The 18669-nt window shown below is 42.8% G+C and overlaps 1 protein-coding gene across 1 annotated transcript in view; it reads right to left on the reverse strand.

Moving 5' to 3' along the window:
• SUGCT (succinyl-CoA:glutarate-CoA transferase) overlaps positions 1 to 18669 on the reverse strand; it is a 366990-nt gene that overhangs the window by 297800 nt on the left and 50521 nt on the right. The window contains exon 9 of the mRNA XM_048511745.1: positions 8748 to 8843. Within this exon, the coding sequence (XP_048367702.1) occupies positions 8748 to 8843 (96 nt within the window). The remainder of the gene's footprint in view (positions 1 to 8747; positions 8844 to 18669) is intronic.

Consider the following 18669-nt stretch of genomic DNA (forward strand, 5'->3'; position numbering starts at 1 on the left):
GTGGCCAGGCATTCCGGGGGCGGGGCATTCCTGGGCGGCGCTGTGGCAAGGACGCAGCCGCTGCACCGGTCCTTTGAGACAGGAAACGAATGCACGCAGGCGCAGGCTGCCACGCACGCTGGTGCACCTCCTGCTAGACTGCTTCAAGTTCTGCGCGCTACTGCTGAGAGGAGGGCATAACTAAGGCAAAAACCATGTGGCAAAATCACCAATTCATAACCCCCTCTCGGCACACACAAATAATTAGTAACCTACTCTCGGGAACCTGTGAGAACCTGCTGGATCCCACCTCTGCCTAAAGGGCTGTGATGTTTGCAACTGCTTGTGAATAGGATCCACCTCAAGGCAGAATGAAGATTAGCTCCTCAGAGGCTGACAGCAGTAGGGAGGAAGGGCTGGGGCAGAGGAGCCTCTGCCCCACACTTTGTTGAGCCTGCCCTGGTTCCATGCCACATTTTGCATCACCCAATTTCTATTACAGTTTTCACTAAGCTTTCCCCAGTTTAGGGAAACTGGAACCAAGACAGCATTTCATATGAAAAATGGAACGTATTCCATCATATCAAGGACTAATTAGAGCAAACACAGTTGCTAATTACTAGCACATTTCAAGAGTTAAACAGTGCTAGAATTGGATACTTTTCTCGTATGACACTATTCAGAGTTGTCATGTGCAGGGACACAGATGTTAAAAATATTGACTTTTTAAAACTCTCAACATCTGTTAAGAAGCCAGTTCCAAAGGTTTGCCTAATCCTCTATGATTTAACGACATTCTGACATTCTTAAAGTACCATAGCAAAGCTGACATCTTTTCACAATTCTAATTTAAAACTTTTCTGAATGCTGAGGTTCATACTCACACAATTTTAAATAGTCTCTAGAAAACAGACCAGTTCTCTTCTGAGTTTCTTACTGTGGAATCCTTTACAGAGTTTTTTCCGGTCTAGCCCCATTAAAGTAGAATGGAAGAATTGTGGATAGACTTGTACCGTTAAATTTTTAAAAAGACCTTTACTGCGACATGTTCTACATAATTTGATTAGTTCATTTGAATTTTTTTTTACCATCTCAAAACTGGAGGAAATAAATGTCTTCCTAGAAGATGACAATCTTCAAACACTATATCATGTTTCAGGAAGCAAAAGATAGTGTGCACTGAATCATATCTTTGGGGATTTTAACTACATTTCTTCTACAGTTCTTTTCCAAAAGGCGCAAGACTAACTCATTACTTTGTCTGGTCACAAACTCATTGAACCTCAGTATAGCCATCTGGTAAAAGAATGCAGAGACATTTTAATCTAGGTCAGAGGAAGCATCTATCTGAACCGCAGACAAGAAACCTGCACATTCTCCTGCAAATTACTGCACCATGCTCAGGCAGTACACACAGCGCAACTTTGGAAAATATGTTCTGCTTCCAAAGTAATTATGTCTTCTTCTCACCTTCAGAATCTATCGACATTCATTTTTATACCAATATGATCTGATAGGATGTTCTTCTCTATGGCCATTTATGTATGCAGCAGGTTGCTTTGTAATAGGGTTTTCCCTTTTTTTGTTTACACAGGGATTCTCCTCTTGCAAAGCATCACTAGGTGGAATTCCGAATCATCTTCAAGGTGTGGGTTTTGACCTTTAAGGCCTGACATTACGTCTGACCTGGGACCTCTCGCACCTGAGAGAGACCGTGACACCCCATATAAGAGCCTCCTACTCTCGGCTCCTAAGTCATGCTCAGCAGAGGCCAATGGCCCTGCTGGTGGTCTCCTTGGTCCTCTCCATGATGCGGTTGGTTTCTTCTCACACGGGCCAGGACCTTTACGGCCCTGGCCCCGGCCTGGTGGAACACTCTCCCTCCAGCTGTCCGGGCCCTGCGGGACCTTGGTGAGTTCTGCAGGGCCTGTAAGACTGAGTTGTTCCGCCGGGCCTTTGGAGTGTCCAGTCACTGAGTGGTGCCCCCCCTTATGCTTTATGCATTTATTTACCATCTTAATTTTGGTTCCATCTATGTTACCCTCCTAGAGAGGAGTCTGGCCTCTCCTTCTTTTTGGGGGAGATTTAATGGACTGGGTTATAGGACGCCTCATTGTTATGCTAACCACTGTTTTAATAGATTTTAATGGATTTTAGCTATTCTATTGGTTGTTGTGTGGTCACTATTGTAGACCCTTATTTATTTGTGTGCGTGTGTGTATATATATATACATATATACATACATATATATATATATTGATGTTGGGCACTGCCCAGAGCCCCTTGGGGATGGGGCGTTCTATAAATTGAATGAATGAATGAATGAATGAATGAATGAATGAATGAATGAATGAATGAATGAATGAATGAATGAATGAATGAATGAATGAATGAATAGGTGAACCGCCATTTTGTCTACCCTCCCACCACTTCCATTCGGGGAGCTTACCTATCACTTGTGCGTGTGTGTGTACCATCTCTGGTCCAGCATTACTTCACTAGACCATGTCAATTTCACAATTTCAGCATTTTTTTTAAAAAAAGAGCATTTCTGTTCATTTTGAAATGGTAGCCCAAAGAGTGGGAGAAACATCTGTTGTGGGGGTGGGGGAAAGTGAGGAGGAGAGAGAAAACTTGAAGAAACTTTAACACACCGTGATCTCCTTCAATTTCCCTGGAAAGAGAGAGAAGTTGTCCTTGAACAAGTTTCAGAAACTGCGGGGATCCTCTGATCTGAGAGTACAGTGAGTTTCGAAGAGGGGAAAATGCAAACGTAACCAAGAATCCAACCCGATGGGAATGTATACTCAATGCGAAGGAGACCCAAGTGCGTAAATGGCCTGTAGTTTCCCTGCAACTTTCTCACCTGCCCTTGAAATGGAAACAACCTCCACAGACAACATTCCAGGTGCACATACTTAATTTATTGAACAATTCTATGGCTGATTATGCTGTGCAATGGGGGTGAATGTCTGTTGCTGCAAGATTACTTGTATGGATGCATTTCCTCAAGTCCCATTTTTATTTTTCATTCTCTCTGCGGCAAGCAACACCACTTCTAGCATGACTTTTAATTTGCTTCACTGCCAATGAAGTGGGCAGATTTGCTAGTAAGCACAGCTTTGCCCCAAAGATTTTCCCTCCCCCTACAACCAACCTATCTAGTCCCACCCTTCCCATTCCCGCACATTGCTGTCCACACCTTCCCCCTCTTCCCCCCTTTTCATGTTGCAAGCTCTTTCCTGTTTCTCTAAATGCTCACATTGAGATATTGATGTCTCAATATAATACCGGTAACAGAAAGTTGGCTTTTCCAAGGAAAAGTACAAGTAGAGTCTTTTTTTTTTACTCCACCCCACCTCCTGTCTCTACATCCACCTTCCCTGAGGACCGGGAAGACTGTTTAAAAATTTATTTCAAACAAGCCTTTTTTAAAAAAACAAGCCTCTCTCTTTTCCTACGACAGCAACAGCAGCTGTGGGGGTGGGGGAAGAGAAGAGAGGAGGAGGAGAGAACTGGAATCTTTAGGCTATCACCTACTCACTGTTCCTCCAGCTGGATCTCTGGGCATTTATCAGAACCTCCAATCATAGCCCCACCCTCTGGAAAAGGCTCCCAGAGGAGGTGAGGGGGGCATTGCCTCTGGATACTGTAAGGAGCAAAACTGCAAGCAAAATTTCATTTACTGTGCTTTTTTAATGCATCAATCATTTGCAGAGAGGAGATTATTTGGTTTTTACTGTACCATGTATGTTTTAAATATAAGTTTGAAAACCATCTTGAGCCACAAAGAAAAGGCCCGGTATGAATATTTTAATGAATAGGTAGAAATATAGCTGTTCCTTGCTATTTGGCACTTCACATGCGTTACAAAACGCATTCCTCTATGCAGCAAAGTTGGTATATTGCACAGGTCTTTTACAGTTGGTGACAACTGAGAAACAATTTTAAACTCTCTACATTTAACCATCTCCTCCCAAGAGCATACCCAAAATATTGTTATGTGATCCAAATCTGCTGCCAGCGCAGTCTGTTTCACAGATGGTCCACCACATCAATCATACGGAAAAGTTCTCATTCTACCTAGAATGGTTTGGACATGGCATCACCTAAAAACTTTGCTGGCAATTACAGTGCCTGCAATGCTCATTAGGAATTGCACTCGAGTGATAACTCAGAGAATTTTCAATAATCTTTTAAAAGAACTAATTCAGTGGTTCTCAACCTGTGGGTCATGACCCCCTTTGGGGGTCGAATGACCCTTTCACAGGGGCCACCTAAGACTCTCTGCATCAGTGTTCTCCATCTGTAAAATGGATAAATGTTAGGGTTGGGGGTCACCACAACATGAGGAACTGTGTTAAAGGGTCGCGGTCAGTGGTGGGATTCAGCAGGTTCGCACCACTTCTGCAGAACCAGTTGTTAAAATGGTGCTTGTAAACAACCAGTTGTTAAATTATTTGAATCCCACCACCAGAACCAGTTGTTAAATTATTTGAATCTCACCACTGGTCATGGTATTAGGAAGGTTGAGAACCACTGAACTAATTGGACTCACCCTGAATAGATCATAGCTCCACTAGTGAACAGAGTCAGGAATCGAAGTCCTAAACACAGGGCTCCCCCGTTGATGATCAGAAAAGAACTCCTGAGAAAGCAATCAGGCTTAGCTATTTTGTGAGCATGGAAGATCCACATGGCTATTTTGCTTTGGTGTCCAAAGTATAGTAGTGTTTTTCAGAGGATTCACACCAGAGGCGTAGCTGGGACAGAGTGCGCCCGGTGCGCACTCTGGCTTTTTCACCCCCCACCCCGCGGCGGCGCCCCCCTCCACTCCCACTCCCACTCCCACTCCCACTTACTTTAGAAAACAGAGCAGGCTGGAGAACAGGCCTTCCTGTTCTGGTGGGAACTACATTTCCCAGGAGATCCTTGCGCCCCCCCATGTGACCCAAATTCGTGCTCCCGGTGCGTCGCGCACCCCCCCACCCCCTGGGAGCTTCATTGCTGATTCACACACAATTAATCATCTCCTGTCTGGGCTTTTTCTCCTGCTTTGCTATGACCTTTCCTGAAAGACTGCAGTTAAAGTGGGTTCCCATGCCACGTGGAGTGGGAAGTGTGCATTTTTTAACAACTCGCCTAGGTCTGCACCATTTTATCCATGCACACCTGTCATTCCCCGTGCCATTGGAGAGCTTTCTTTTAAAACAGTTGCCATATATAGTGGCTATTTTTTAAAAAAAACAAAATCTATGAAAAGCCCTCTGGTGCCATTTCCACCCAGTACCACCAGAGGGCTTTTTTGTTGACTCTTTAAAAAGATTAGCTTTTCAAAGCTATCCAGTGGGTCAGAGACAGGGATGCGCACAGGGATGAACAAGGAAAACTCAAAGAATATCCCCATATGGGCTCTCTGTTGCATCTGTGAATTCATGTTTGGCATTCAAAGGGAACCGCAGTTGTAGTGACAGTTTTTGTACAATGGAGAATCATCACCAAATTGATGCAGTTCTAGTTAGATACTGCCAGAGGATGAAGAATGTTGCACTTCTTTTACCTTCTTGGCTCACAGGAACACACAAAAACTGCTCAGGAATGTATTCATTTAGTTAAAAACTTATGCCCTCCTTTTTGATTAAATAAAATACTGAGGAACATATATCCTGTTTCCCCGAATATAAGACATCCCCTGAAAATAAGACGTAGTAGAGATATAAGGCACCCCCCAAAAGTAAGACGTAGCAAAGTTTTTGTTTGGAAGCATGCCCAACGAACAGAACACAGAAAAATAAGACATCCCCTGAAAATAAAACATAGCGCATCTTTGGGAGCAAAAATTAATATAAGACACTGTCTTATTTTCGAGGAAACATGGTAATAAGTTAAAATCATAGCACAGAACAAAATACAAAAGATCCTCTGAAGATGCCAGCCACAGATGAAGGCGAAACGTCAGGAGAGAATGCTGCTTAGAACACGGCCATACAGCCTGGAAACGGCACAGCACCCCAAAATACAAAAGAAACGGAACCAAAAAAGCAGTGACTGAAAGCAGGGGATAAACCAAAGAGCTATAACAAACCAAAATCCAAACTCACTGCAAACTAGTATTAACAGAATGTCAATGCCACAGTTACTCAAACCAGAATTCCAAAATCTCAGTTATTTGGCTAGCAAGACTCACTCATAAGCGACTGTGTGTCAAACCTCTGATGAGGATCGAACACAGAACAAGGCTTTCTTCAGCTGATGTGAAAGCTCAAGTGTGCCTTAATGTACCCTGCCACGGCTTAGCAGCTCCATCCACAGCTGTCAGGCGGACGGTATGGGATAGCTTTGGCGCTGCTCCGCCCACACCAAAGGGCTTTCCCATGGTGCAGGAAAACAACAACTCACCTTACACTTCCCCATAGTGCAGATTAGAGATATGCCACAAAAATCATGGGATATCTCAGCGAGTGGCTCCACTGACGGAAGGCCCGAACTGGGTCTGGAGGCCAACTATGGTCAGCCTTCCCCCCTGGTCTGCCCCCAATATGCCTCTTGCCAGGCTGGTGCAGCGTTTTGCACCAGCAGGCCTGGGCGACAGATGTTGTGCTGCACCCACCTGGGTAAGCACCTCCTCTGCATTTGCCCCCTGTGCTGGCGGAATGGGCATTTCCACCAGCACAGGGTGCGCTGGTTCCACAGGTGGATTAAGCCCCCTCCCCAGATGGAGCTGCCCAGCTTTAAACACCAAAATCAGCACTTCTAATTTGGACACAGAAACGAACTAGAAACCAGTGAAACTGAATCAATGGCAGGATAACAAAACCGAGGAAAGTTTTTCTCAGTCAGTCAGCAATCATATAACCATATCCTGAACCAATTACAATTTCTCAAAACTTTTGAAAGGATTGTACCACCCAGAGCACATTATAATTGCCCAGCATGGAAATCTCCAAGGCATATATAATCATGGCAAGATTCATAGTTTAGTGAGCGTACTTTCTGCAGAGTCCAAGGCCCCACGGTTGCAAACATTCATTATTAATTAATTCCTGGGGAAAGGCTGTGGTTCAAAAAATGTTGATGCAATTATCTTTGGCCTTTTTGCATACCTAATATGAACTAGAGCAATATTACCAAGACAAGACAGACAAAAATATTTGTGGGATCCAGTGTTATTATCAAAGCATGTTGCTTTTTTGATATTTGACCAAATAACTTTGATTACTGTACCACCAAACTTACCAAAATAACTAGAAAGGAAACAATCCTTTCAAGTGATGATCTTACATAGCAAAAAATAATGATGTATCAAAATCCTATCACCCGCCCACAGATGAATACTTGTCTCAGACAGCAGCCCTTGTATCCTGAGAAGCAGCCCTTCAAGCAATTGCAACTCCAGCAATAAAGCTGCTATCATAAGCTTTGGTAGGACAGTCTGGACCAGTGTTTCCCAACATTTTCAATGTCACAGTACCCTTGACCTCACTCTTCTTATCTCACGGTACCCCTGCCATCCCCCCCCCACCTTCCCTTCCCAGTGCCCCTGCTTGCCACCCCACCCCCACCTTCTCCTCCCAGGGTGAAGGGAAGCACTGTGGGGCGGGAAGCGGCTGCTGACCTTGCGGAGGGTCCTGCCCCCTGGGCCAGCTCCATGTCCTTGCTGGCACCAGCAGAAGACACTGCAAAAGTGACGGGAGCAGGTAGCGTTGCCGTGGTACCCCTGGGACATGCTCACGGCACCCCAGGGTACCATGGAACCCTGGTTGGGAATCACTGGTCTGGACCTTGTCTCTTATATTGTCCCCAATCCCCCCTCCCCCCAAGATATGAAGAAAAAGCAATGGGTGTAATTAAATGAGAAATGATGGATGTAGGAGTAATTCTCCATGTGGCTGTATAAGGACCATAAGAACTTCATGGACTCGTTAAAAGGCTAAGACTGCATCAGGCATATGGCTGCAAGTATTGGTTTGGATAAATGCACCCTGGCCTTGTACTTAGAACTCTTGGCTTCTTTTAGAACTTGGCTTGCATTAACAAGCAAGCAAGTTTATTGAGAAGAGAAGAAACTAGTGCTCCATCTAGTTCATCATCCCTCCCGCCCTCATACCATAGCCAACTATCTTCCCTGGTGGACCAAAAAGAGAACATCAAGGCATTCCATTGATGTTGCCTCCTAGCTCTGTCATCCAGAGATCAAACAGCTTCAGGATTTGGTGGTTCCCTTCAGTCATCATGGCCAGTAGCCATATATGGAGCCTATCCTCCATGAATCAGCCTAAGCCTCTTTCCAAGCCATCTGCATTCATGGCCATCACTACATCTATGAACTATGAATTCCATAATTTAATTATTCATTACTATCCTGCACAGTTATAGAAGAACTTTTTCAAAATCTTTGTGAACCCTCCCAAGATGATGCAGGACTTCATGTTTTTTCCCCCTGTAACCTCTAAGAAAATCAAAGAAGTTCATTCACTTGCAGTCTATGTGGCAAAAGGCCACACAGTCATTAGTACATTTAAAAACGCACATCAGCTAACTTCTTTGATCCATTCAAATGCTATTTCTTATCACTAGTCTGCAGTGTATAAATATATAGGCAAAGTTCAAAAACAAAGAAAGAGAACAGAATCTTTTTTCTAATAGGACAATAAAGGATTGTAGAATGGTGTAGGTCCTGGAAAGCAAGATATTTCTTCATGTAGACATTATTTTAAAATGCACAGCATTAGAAAAGAGAGACGCAGAAAGATTCCTATTTACTTACCTGGTAAGGAACGATACTGGCATGAGCCGTGCCCCATCGTTTTGGTTCTATTTGGCAATTTAGAAAATTGCTTGCTATGTAAGTAAGACAAGCGACCTGCAGGAATATGAAAATGCCCATTAAGACAAGCGTTAGTGTTCTACTGATTTCCAACACACACTCAATCAGCATTTTAAATTCAAAATCGCACCTATGCTCCAGATTCTGGTCAAAAAGCATTAATTGTTGTCTCAGGGAACATGCAAAAAGCAAAACCAGGATTCAGCAAATGCAGAGCTCAATAAATTGTGTCATAGAGAAAGAAAAGCACAAGCACTTCCAACAAGCCTCTATAAAAGAATTATTGTTAACATGCCTTTCACTGGAGTCACCATCAGATGTTGTGTTTGAAGGACAAGCTAGGGTTCGAACCTCTTGGGCAAGCCATGCAGAGAAGAGAAAACAGGAACGGTATTCTCCTCCCGGGCACGGCTCCATTCCATCCACGTGACATATTAGCCTGACTATAAATGCTTCCAGATCGAGCCTGGGTTTCTTCTTGGGCAACAGCTGGACTGATCTGTCTAGATCCCTAGGAGCTCACTAGAAGTCTCTGCTTGCTCATTCACTTGCCTTTCAGGCATTTTTAAAGTATCTCAGGGAATACTGAAGTCTTTCAGGGAACATGCCCAGTTTCACTTGGTTCATAACATTTTTTTTTAGTAACGTGCAGACTCATTCAAGGTTTTTTAGATTTGTGAAACTCTCACAGATCTTGCACTTCTGAGGATATGTTTTCTCCCAAGAAAAAAATTACAAAATATTTTGCCCCTAAAAGTACCTTACACTAACCTGGATAGTTTCAGGCTAGCTTGATCTCATGAAATCTCAGAAGCTAATCAGGTTTGGCCTTAGTTAGTATTTGCATGGGCAACCTTCAATGGATACCAGGGTCCTGATGCCAACGTAGACAATGGTAAACCACCTCTGAACGTCTCTTGCCTTGAAAACCCTACAGGGTAGCTATAGGTCAGATGTAACTTGATGACGCACAGACATAAGGGTGTGCGTGGAAAGGAATAAAGTCAATGGGCATCCTTCACCTTCTGTGTGTGTTACAGGGCTCAGGGGAAGTGCTTTCAACCAAACACTACCATTTTCTGAAACACCTCCCTGAATGAGAAAAGATGGGAAAAACTGACAGGACAAGTCAATGTGTTGTTCCCTGCCAGAAGAAGATAAGAAGGTTTGGGGGGTGGGGGGATGTTACAGTTGCATTTAGATAATTTTGTTAAATTGACCACAAAGAGCACAGTTGTAACATGTTTGATCTTCCATGGCTATTAACTTAAACATTGTGTACATTATTAATATTTTGTTTATTTAGCCGAAGACCTAAATAAAGTGCTGAAAACTCAGTTAAATGCTTAAATGTCAAGAGCTGAAATCCATCTCTTCAAACACTTAATTTGAACCAAAAATTCCGTATTAAGGAAGTAATCAGTCTAGGCTATAATAATAGTATTATTAATCTCCGTATCTGGCTACCTGGCCCTTATATTTAAGACTAAAAATTACTTTAAAAAATCCTTTTCAGCTAGTTCTGTGATGCACAGAATCATCCGCAAATACAAGTCTGTATTCCTTAATTGCTCTATTGTGTCTGCTGCTTGCCACCTACAATGCTGAGAAAACCCGACTGTACATATTATCATGCTCAACTACAGCTCAGTCTGAAGCATTCGCACCTGTTCCTAAGCTTAATGGGAACAGGTGTAGCGATATACATTTCTAGCAAGGTGGGACATGTTGCTTCCTTGAAAGTATAATGAAACATATGTTTATATTATTCTAAAACTGTGATTTTAAAACTGTGCCCTGCAAAATGCAATCAGGGACAAATAAGCTCCCCTAAAGACAGCCAACTCCAACATTATCAAACTCATAATGCAATCCTATGCCGAGTTATTCCAGTCTAAGTTAAACTGAAATCAATGGATTTAAACTGGGGTAACTATCAATAGGACTGTTACCACTGCCAAATGCAGCTACATTAAAATATTTCAGGGTACCCTTATCGCATGTCAGTCAACAGATAGCCCCCTGAAGCCCCCCCCCCCTCCATCCCCCCGGTAAATTCAGAATAAACTCTAATCTTGTTTTACTTTGAAATTTTGTCCTGTTTTGTATGCCAATAAAGGCTTGCTGTTATTATTAAAAACTCTAAATTGCACCAGAATTCTCTTTTAGCATCTGTCATTTCTTAGGCAAACAAGCACGAATTAACTGGAAAGTAGACTGATGGAGCAAAGCTTTCCTTGAAGATAAGACAAAGCAGTTTGAACTTCATTGCTGTGTGTGATAAATAAAAACTGACAAGTAGGGAAGTTATCTACTGATTTATTTACTTCATTTATGCCTCACCTTTCTTCTCAATGAAGACCCAAAAATGGCTTATCTCTCTCTCCTCCATTTTATCTTCACAATAACTTGTGAGGTAAGTCAGGCTGAGGAGGTGTGTGAATGGCTCAAGGTCATCCAGCCAGTTTCCAGGGCAGAGTGGATCCCCCAAGAATTTAGTCTGATGCTACTGAATCTAAGGCTGCTTCCGCACGGCCATGCTGGGGTGTGTGTCGGCGTATACCACGGCGACATCCCCCCGGGGCCCTTCGCACGAATGGTCCCAGTAAAAACAGGGAAGACGGCGCAGCACTGCGCCGTCGCCTGATTGACTTTCCTTCCCTGCGACCTTCCAGCGCATCGCTGAGGCCAGGGGACACACACCCCTGCCCTGCGCGACCGCTCTGGAGTCGCAGGGCGGGGGCGTGTGTCCCCAGGCCTCGGCGATGCGCTGGAAGGCTGCAGGGAAGGTAAGTCGATCGGAAAAGGGGGGGGATGGCGCCTTCCAGCTGCTGCTGTTCACACGGCAGCGGCTAGAAGCCGCTGTTTCCAGAAAACCTCGCTCGGGTAGCAAGGTTTGGAAACAGCGGCTTCGCGCCGCTGGGGGGGATTGAGGGCGGTGCGGCTGCAATGCAGCTGCGCCCCCCATGCGAACAGCTCCCTAGGGACGGCATTTTTGCCATCCCTAGGGTGCTGTAAAAGGCCCGTGCGGAAAGGACCTAAGCCTTTTATTTTCTATGCAAAAAACAGATGTGAAAATAAGTCTTCTTGCTCTTTAGCATATGTGTTCCTCGTGACTTGATTCAAGGCCACTCCTCTAGCTGCTAGCTGCCTCCTGCCATAGAGCCGAAAGACAGCACTGAAGCTCATCAGTATATCCAAATGCTTTCAAGAGAGAAGACAAAATAACACATCTCATTTCCAAACGTTATTTAGTCTGCAGGTAGTGCTGTTTTCTTTAAAGCCTACGAGGCATGTTTTATTTCTGTTTCAAGCAAAAACCCCACAAGGGTGGCCTTCAGACATCAAAACAGATGTTCCCCAAAGATACAATCTCAGCATTCATTCACTGGTGAAGACAGAGCTACCTCCTGTAAATATGTATTATCACATCTGTCTACATTTTCCTAACTTTCTCAATACAGTGAACAGAACACACACATTTGAATTCTTTTGTGTGTGATCACAAAAGATAACCAAGCAGCACACTCAGTTTTATATATCCGGTAATACTAGGGCAATATGAAAGTACAGCTTCACACAATATAAAACTCCTCTTGGCTGAAACCAAAAATCAGCCAAGGTAAGAGGATATGAATTGCCTAAGGGAAGACTGAACGGAAAAGAGGGATAGCTTTCCAAGAGGTTCTAAAAAGCAAAATTACAGTAACCAGATTGATCCCATCAACTTAATAGATATGTAAACCACACCAGTTCCAAAACAAAAGTGTGAAAAACAAGTTGTGAATAATATTACATAGGCTATTTTCTTGTTATTGACTCCATGACCAAAGACTGCCTCGTGCTCCTTCCTGTGCTCACTTGAAATAACAAGGGCTCATTCCGCACATGCAAAATAATGCACTTCCAAACTGCTTTCAGTGCTCTTTGAAGCTGTGCAGAATAGCAAAATCCACTTGCAAACAGTTGTGAAAGTGGTTTGAAAACGCATTATTTTGCGTGTGCGGAAGGGGCCAAGGATTAGATCCAGCCAGCTTTTCCACTCAGCTTCATCCAATTCCCCTCCATACTAAAGCTCCCATTCCACACTGTTTTGTACATGCAATTCTTAACATAGCTGTTAACAGACTGAGTAGTCTCAGATCTGGGGTCCTAGTCTGCAAACCAGGAATTCCCTCCCTAGTTCCTCACTAACTGCCCAGACAAATAGATACAGTCAATCAATATGGAACCTTTATTGGCATATAAGTTTAAACAAGGTTATTAAAAAAAAAAGACTTGAGCACAACAGGTATAAAACAGTCGACATTAAAATAACCATAGTGCTGATAATATAAAATTAAGACCGTTTAAGGATTCCAGAGCAAAGCAATTTCGCTGTCTGTTCGAGAACACCTGTGACTTCATTATTTCAAAGAAATACAGTCTTTTCTTGCTCAGTAAGTTCACTGCTACCCAGAACTAAAGGTTCAAGCAACCCAATCGTAGCCGTGCTGTACAGGGAGCAATGATGTAGGACGTGATCAACTGTTTCTTGACTTTTCATCTTGCAGATGCAGTCTTTCATGGTGAGGGATTTTCAGTTCCCTCCCCTGCATCCTTGTATATCCTCTAGATTTGTCTCAGATACAGCAATCTGGGGATCCCCTAGACCTCTGCGCTTTCCCAGAATTTACACGCACAGGCCTTCAGTAATTGCTTCCTTCTTCTCAAAGTCCCTGGAAAGTCTTTCAGTTTCTCTTGAGTCCTTGCCCCAAAGTCCAACGCCCTTTTCTAATCTAATACGCTTGCACAGTCCTCTTCCATCTGGCCCACGGTCCTTTCTCTTCCCTCCTTGATTTGCCCTCTCTGGAGCTTTCCATCCATTCACACACCTGCATGAGTCTCGGTGGCCCCTTTTAAAGGTCCTGGCCATCTATTGGACCCTACCCTCCCTCCAACAACAGCCACTCACCCCCAATATCTTCAGTTTCACCTGAACAATGGAGAGTGCCCACTGCTGCATGGTCTGTTACAACTGCCTTTGGAAGAAAACTCCCCCCACCCCAAATTTTTCACTAGCAGAAAAGCTGGTGGGCTCCAACCAACTTTTTTTTTTTGCTTCCAGCCTGACAACCACACTTGACAGCACAAAGACATATAAGCATCTATCTAATAGTCACATGTTGCTCCCTTCTGTGGATATCTAAATCTACAAACTGGGCCACACCAATGCTAATTTTTTTCCTCCTTGTAAACCCTCCAGGTTTGCAGAAAAATCTGATACCTTAAAAAAATTGAGGGGATTAAAATCCTCCCAAACATAAAAGATCATTCTCTGCACAAATGCAGAGAATGTTCCTATCTTCTGGGCAACTGTTGTTTCAGCAACTCAGAAACCACACAGGTGGTGGCTGTGGTAGAACTTGAGACCTGTGACACCTGTACTGGAACCTGAGAACCATGGATGGGTCAGGCAGCAGCTAAACTGGACCCCCAAAGGTAAAGTTGTACCAGAACCCAGGAGCCATGGCAGGCCCAGTGAGAAAGTGAGGGGTATTTGTGTGGAAGAGACAGGATTCCCCTCATTGAGTCTCACTGGCCCACATTTCTTGAATGTCACAGTTCTCTCAGAACTCTCTCAGCCTACCGACCTCACAAGGTGTCTGTTGTGAGGAGAGGAAGGGAATGAGTTTGTAAGCCACTTTGAGACTCCTTACAGTTAAGAAAAGTGGGGTATAAATCCAAACTATTCTTGTTCTTCTAGTTACTGACCAGAGTTCTACAATATTGTTTCAATTGCACAAAGAGGACATGAATCATTTTTATTGTATGATATTCTTGGATCATGTCAAAAACTCGGGGTGCCACTCTTAATAATGTGACACTGGGGTTAAATTTAGAATGTTTAACTTAGATCTTCTGTCTTGTGTGTTACATTCTCTTGCTGGTATGCAGCTAATTCAAACAACACTGCAAGATTGCTGCGAAAAACTGCTTACAGATGGTTAGAATTCTGGTCTAGTGGCTGCAGCAACATCTGTATTTGGCTATTGTCAGGATGCCATTGCTAGGAGGTGAGAATTGTTGGGGACTGCTTTCACATTTGCAGGTGCTGCTTTATCTGTTTCCCTGGTCTTGGAGCTCGGCGGCTGGGACGGGCCTTCAGGCTGGACTTTTCTAACTGTCTTGGGTCACATGTGAGGTTGGGGATTTGCTACAACATATTATCAACTGCTTTGGCGCCTTTTCACCAAAACTGTCTTCTTCTGTCTCTCTCATGTCTTCAATAAAATCCTTGAACCCTTCAAGTGAGTTATTGTCTGAATGGGGAAACTGACAGCTAAGAATAGGTGTTTATAAATCATATAGGAAGTACCTATACCAATATCGCCATCTCCCAGGGAATGGCTTATAACTACAGTCTAAAAGAAACTGAATAATATCTAGGTGGTACCAAAGAAGACTTTCAGATTAAAACCAAGATAAAGAAGCATGAAGGTTTTCATGCTCTAGATCAGTGATGAACTTAAGAAAAACTTGTGTCAGCATTTCCATAGCATGTGTCTTTATCAGCGCAGAAATTCAGATTGTTTCCATTAATCTGGCAACGTCTTCCAATAGTTACACATCACCAAAGACCAATGAACCTTCGCTTTAACCTAAACACCTTTTAAGAGAAATATTTCAGAAGACTTTCTAAAGACAAATCTGCTTTCAACTGTCTGCGCCACAGTATGGTGCTACAAAGTCTTGCTTCACACCATAGGCATACAGGAAGAGAGATCAAGGAAGTACAAGACATTCAAGGCAGTCCTACATTGTATTCGCTGAATGAACAAAAAGTAGTTTTATAGCTTAAAAGGCACTTGAAAGTAACCTATTATGGAGGAGTTTTTCTCCTGTTGAGCTGTGGGGTAACACAAAACTTATCTCTGGAGGCAAGTGAAATGTATGAAATGGAACATGCTTTTTTAAAAGTGAGAAATTCAGTTTTACATCTTTGCAGCATTGATGAACACCCACTGTTCAACTCCTATTTCATATTCCTTTGAGTACTTTGTGTTGTCTTCAGAACAAATACAGGGCTCAACCGTACAGATGTCAAAGATAGCACTGTTCAAAGAAAAGTGTCATCTAAGATTCAATTCGATTTGGGAGATAACTGAATAAATATTAACTGTCTGTGCATCTAAAGTCAAAATATATCCATGGCATTTTTCAGTGACATCTCTTTTGCCAAAGCCTCACATTATCAGCAACAAAAACAAAAATGGTTGTCATGCTCCTTTCAAGCCTTAATTTTTTTCCTTGCCAAGGCATTTTTCAGCTGAAAAGATATAATTGAATAATATTTCTTGGAATTCCCTGGATTTCTTTCGGCAAAATGCTCCAAACGCTGCAAAATATAAACTAATAACTTTACATTTGATCCTATTGGACTAATTTTGTTGTTGTTTCAAAGGATTGCCCGAATGAATCATGTAGCCAGAAGTCATGTCTTGCTGTTATTTTTTTAAGCATACTTTTGCATATGTGAATGGGAGAAAGAAGAGAGAACTGAGTTTTGAAGGGATTCAGGAGAGAATGGATTGTATTGTACAGCTGTTCCCCTAGCACAGGGGTAGGGAACCTTTAATACTCAAAGAGCCATTTGGACCCGTTTTCCACGGGAAAAGAAAACACTTGGAGCCGCAAATAATTTTTGACATTTAAAATAAAGATAACACTGTATATATTGGGTTTTTTTAACCTTTTACTCCGCTCATTCTGAGAAGCACATGGATGTGCCTGCCCTGCTGCCTGCAGGGCGGGCAAGGATGAAGCCGGTGGCTCGGCCTCGCCGGCCGCTGGGAAAGCGCCCACCCCGCTCCAATGGGGCGGGTGAGAGCAGAAGCCTCTCGCAGTTGGTGTGCCCGCCCTGCAGGACAAGGATAGGGCCGGCGGCTCGGCTCGTGGAGCCACAGTACAAGGGCAAAAGAGCCGCATGCGGCTCTCGAGCCGCAGGTTCCCTACCCCTGCCCTAGCACAAGAAGGAAAAGGGATTATCTCATTCAATTCTCCTCCTCATTGCAGCCCCCTGTTCTGCATGATGTTTGTTCACGTGTTTGTTCACAATATTTACTGTAGCCTGAAGCCTTTGAGTGGTGGGAGTGTCAACAGAAACTCTTCCTATCTGTTGCAACAGCAGAATAGGCGGTAAGATCCAACCCAAAGGTTCATCTGCAAAGACCCATATATCTGCATAAATATGCAGAAAGACAAGTAAAAGGACTAGAATGCACACACAGTTGTGCATGTTTGCACATATGCTGTATGTTCCCTTTGTGGACCACAGAGTTTTTCAATGTAAAAGAAGAAATGTTTAGTGGAAAAGAAAAAAGGCCAAAGGCTAAGGGGAGAAATGTTTAAGAAAAATATATTTGTTTATAACTTCGTGGTAAAACTGCAGAGAGTTTTGTTTGTTTTACTTTTTATTACAACAAGAAAAGCTATCACATTTGGGGGTTCTATACCATATACCATATATAAGTATATATACCCACACACAAACTGAAACACTGATTAATTGCTTGCAGGATAGATTTCTAATTGGATAAAATATCTTTTGCCAACTGACAGTTCTAATATATACCAATAAAATTCTTAGTAAGGGTAATAAATGTACTGTAAACTGCCAGAATTCCCCAGGGTTACTGTATAACCAAAAGAAGATATTACATATATTTTAATAATGTAAACTTGTTTAGATTCAATAATTAGAAGCAAAGAAGAGGCTTAGCAGCAATCATGTAACACAAACGATATTAACCACGGACTAAAATCTCAAGAGTTCCTTGTGTGTATCAAGGGCCTGTGCATGCCCAGTACTTTTTGATTTTTTTCTCTTGGAAATCCCATACTACACTACAAACGTCTTGCAACATTCACCTGAATTTTAAAAGGCAGCTTGCCTGTAGCATAAGGTGAATGGAGAAATCTGCTGCTTGAAAATTATAAAGTGAACCCACGTGCAAGGAGAGCCCTTACCATTGCGCGTTTTAACTTTATGCCCTCTGCCCTATTAAAGGGTAGGTTCAGCAATTTAGATAAATCCGCAAGGTTATGCAGTTGCAAACTTAATGTGGTTGAAACCCTGACTCACCAACTCTTGCACTGCACCAGATTTGATAACATCAGATCTAAATATACCAACCTACACTTTTTCTTTCAATCTGGGCTGCCTGATCTGATTAGGTTATCTCTACTGTTAAACAACTCGGACCCCGGTCTTTGTGAAGAGATCGCCAATTTCATTGCGGAGATAGTTGAGAGTTCCCAGTAGATCGTATTTGTTGTGCTCCCCGTGGGGCTTTTTATCTATCATGTACCCATGCAATTGTTCCTGATTTATGTAACTTTTTCTGTCTATGCCAATAAAGGCTTATGTAAAATTATAAAGTAAGCATTTACAGGGCATATAAAGTCAGAAGTGTGGATGAATGCCGGAACCTTCTATGTGTACAGTTGAGAAAATGCACAATACGATTACAATCTCATAGGGGTGGCCAGAATTTCAAAGAGTCCTGTGGCACCTTAAAGACAAAATTGCTGAGATCATAACAAGAGCCTTGTCTTACAATCTTATTTTCCATTGTGTTCAACTAGTTACCTCCAGAAGCCAGGCAAGAAGTAATTGCCCTCTAGCTACTGGTAGTCCAATATACGCTGCCTCAGAACATGAATTGTACTTTATGGAAACATAACGTTTCTTGCTTAATGTCAGACGAAGACAAACTAATTTGTTGCAGGAGTTTAGGATAGCGTGGACCTTTTTTTTTTTTTTTTTTTTTTAGTTCATTGGTTCCTCAACTGGTTATAATCAAACGCAGGACTGATGTAA

This window comes from Sphaerodactylus townsendi, linkage group LG11, assembly GCF_021028975.2.
Source record: "Sphaerodactylus townsendi isolate TG3544 linkage group LG11, MPM_Stown_v2.3, whole genome shotgun sequence".
NCBI classification, from domain to species: domain Eukaryota; kingdom Metazoa; phylum Chordata; class Lepidosauria; order Squamata; family Sphaerodactylidae; genus Sphaerodactylus; species Sphaerodactylus townsendi.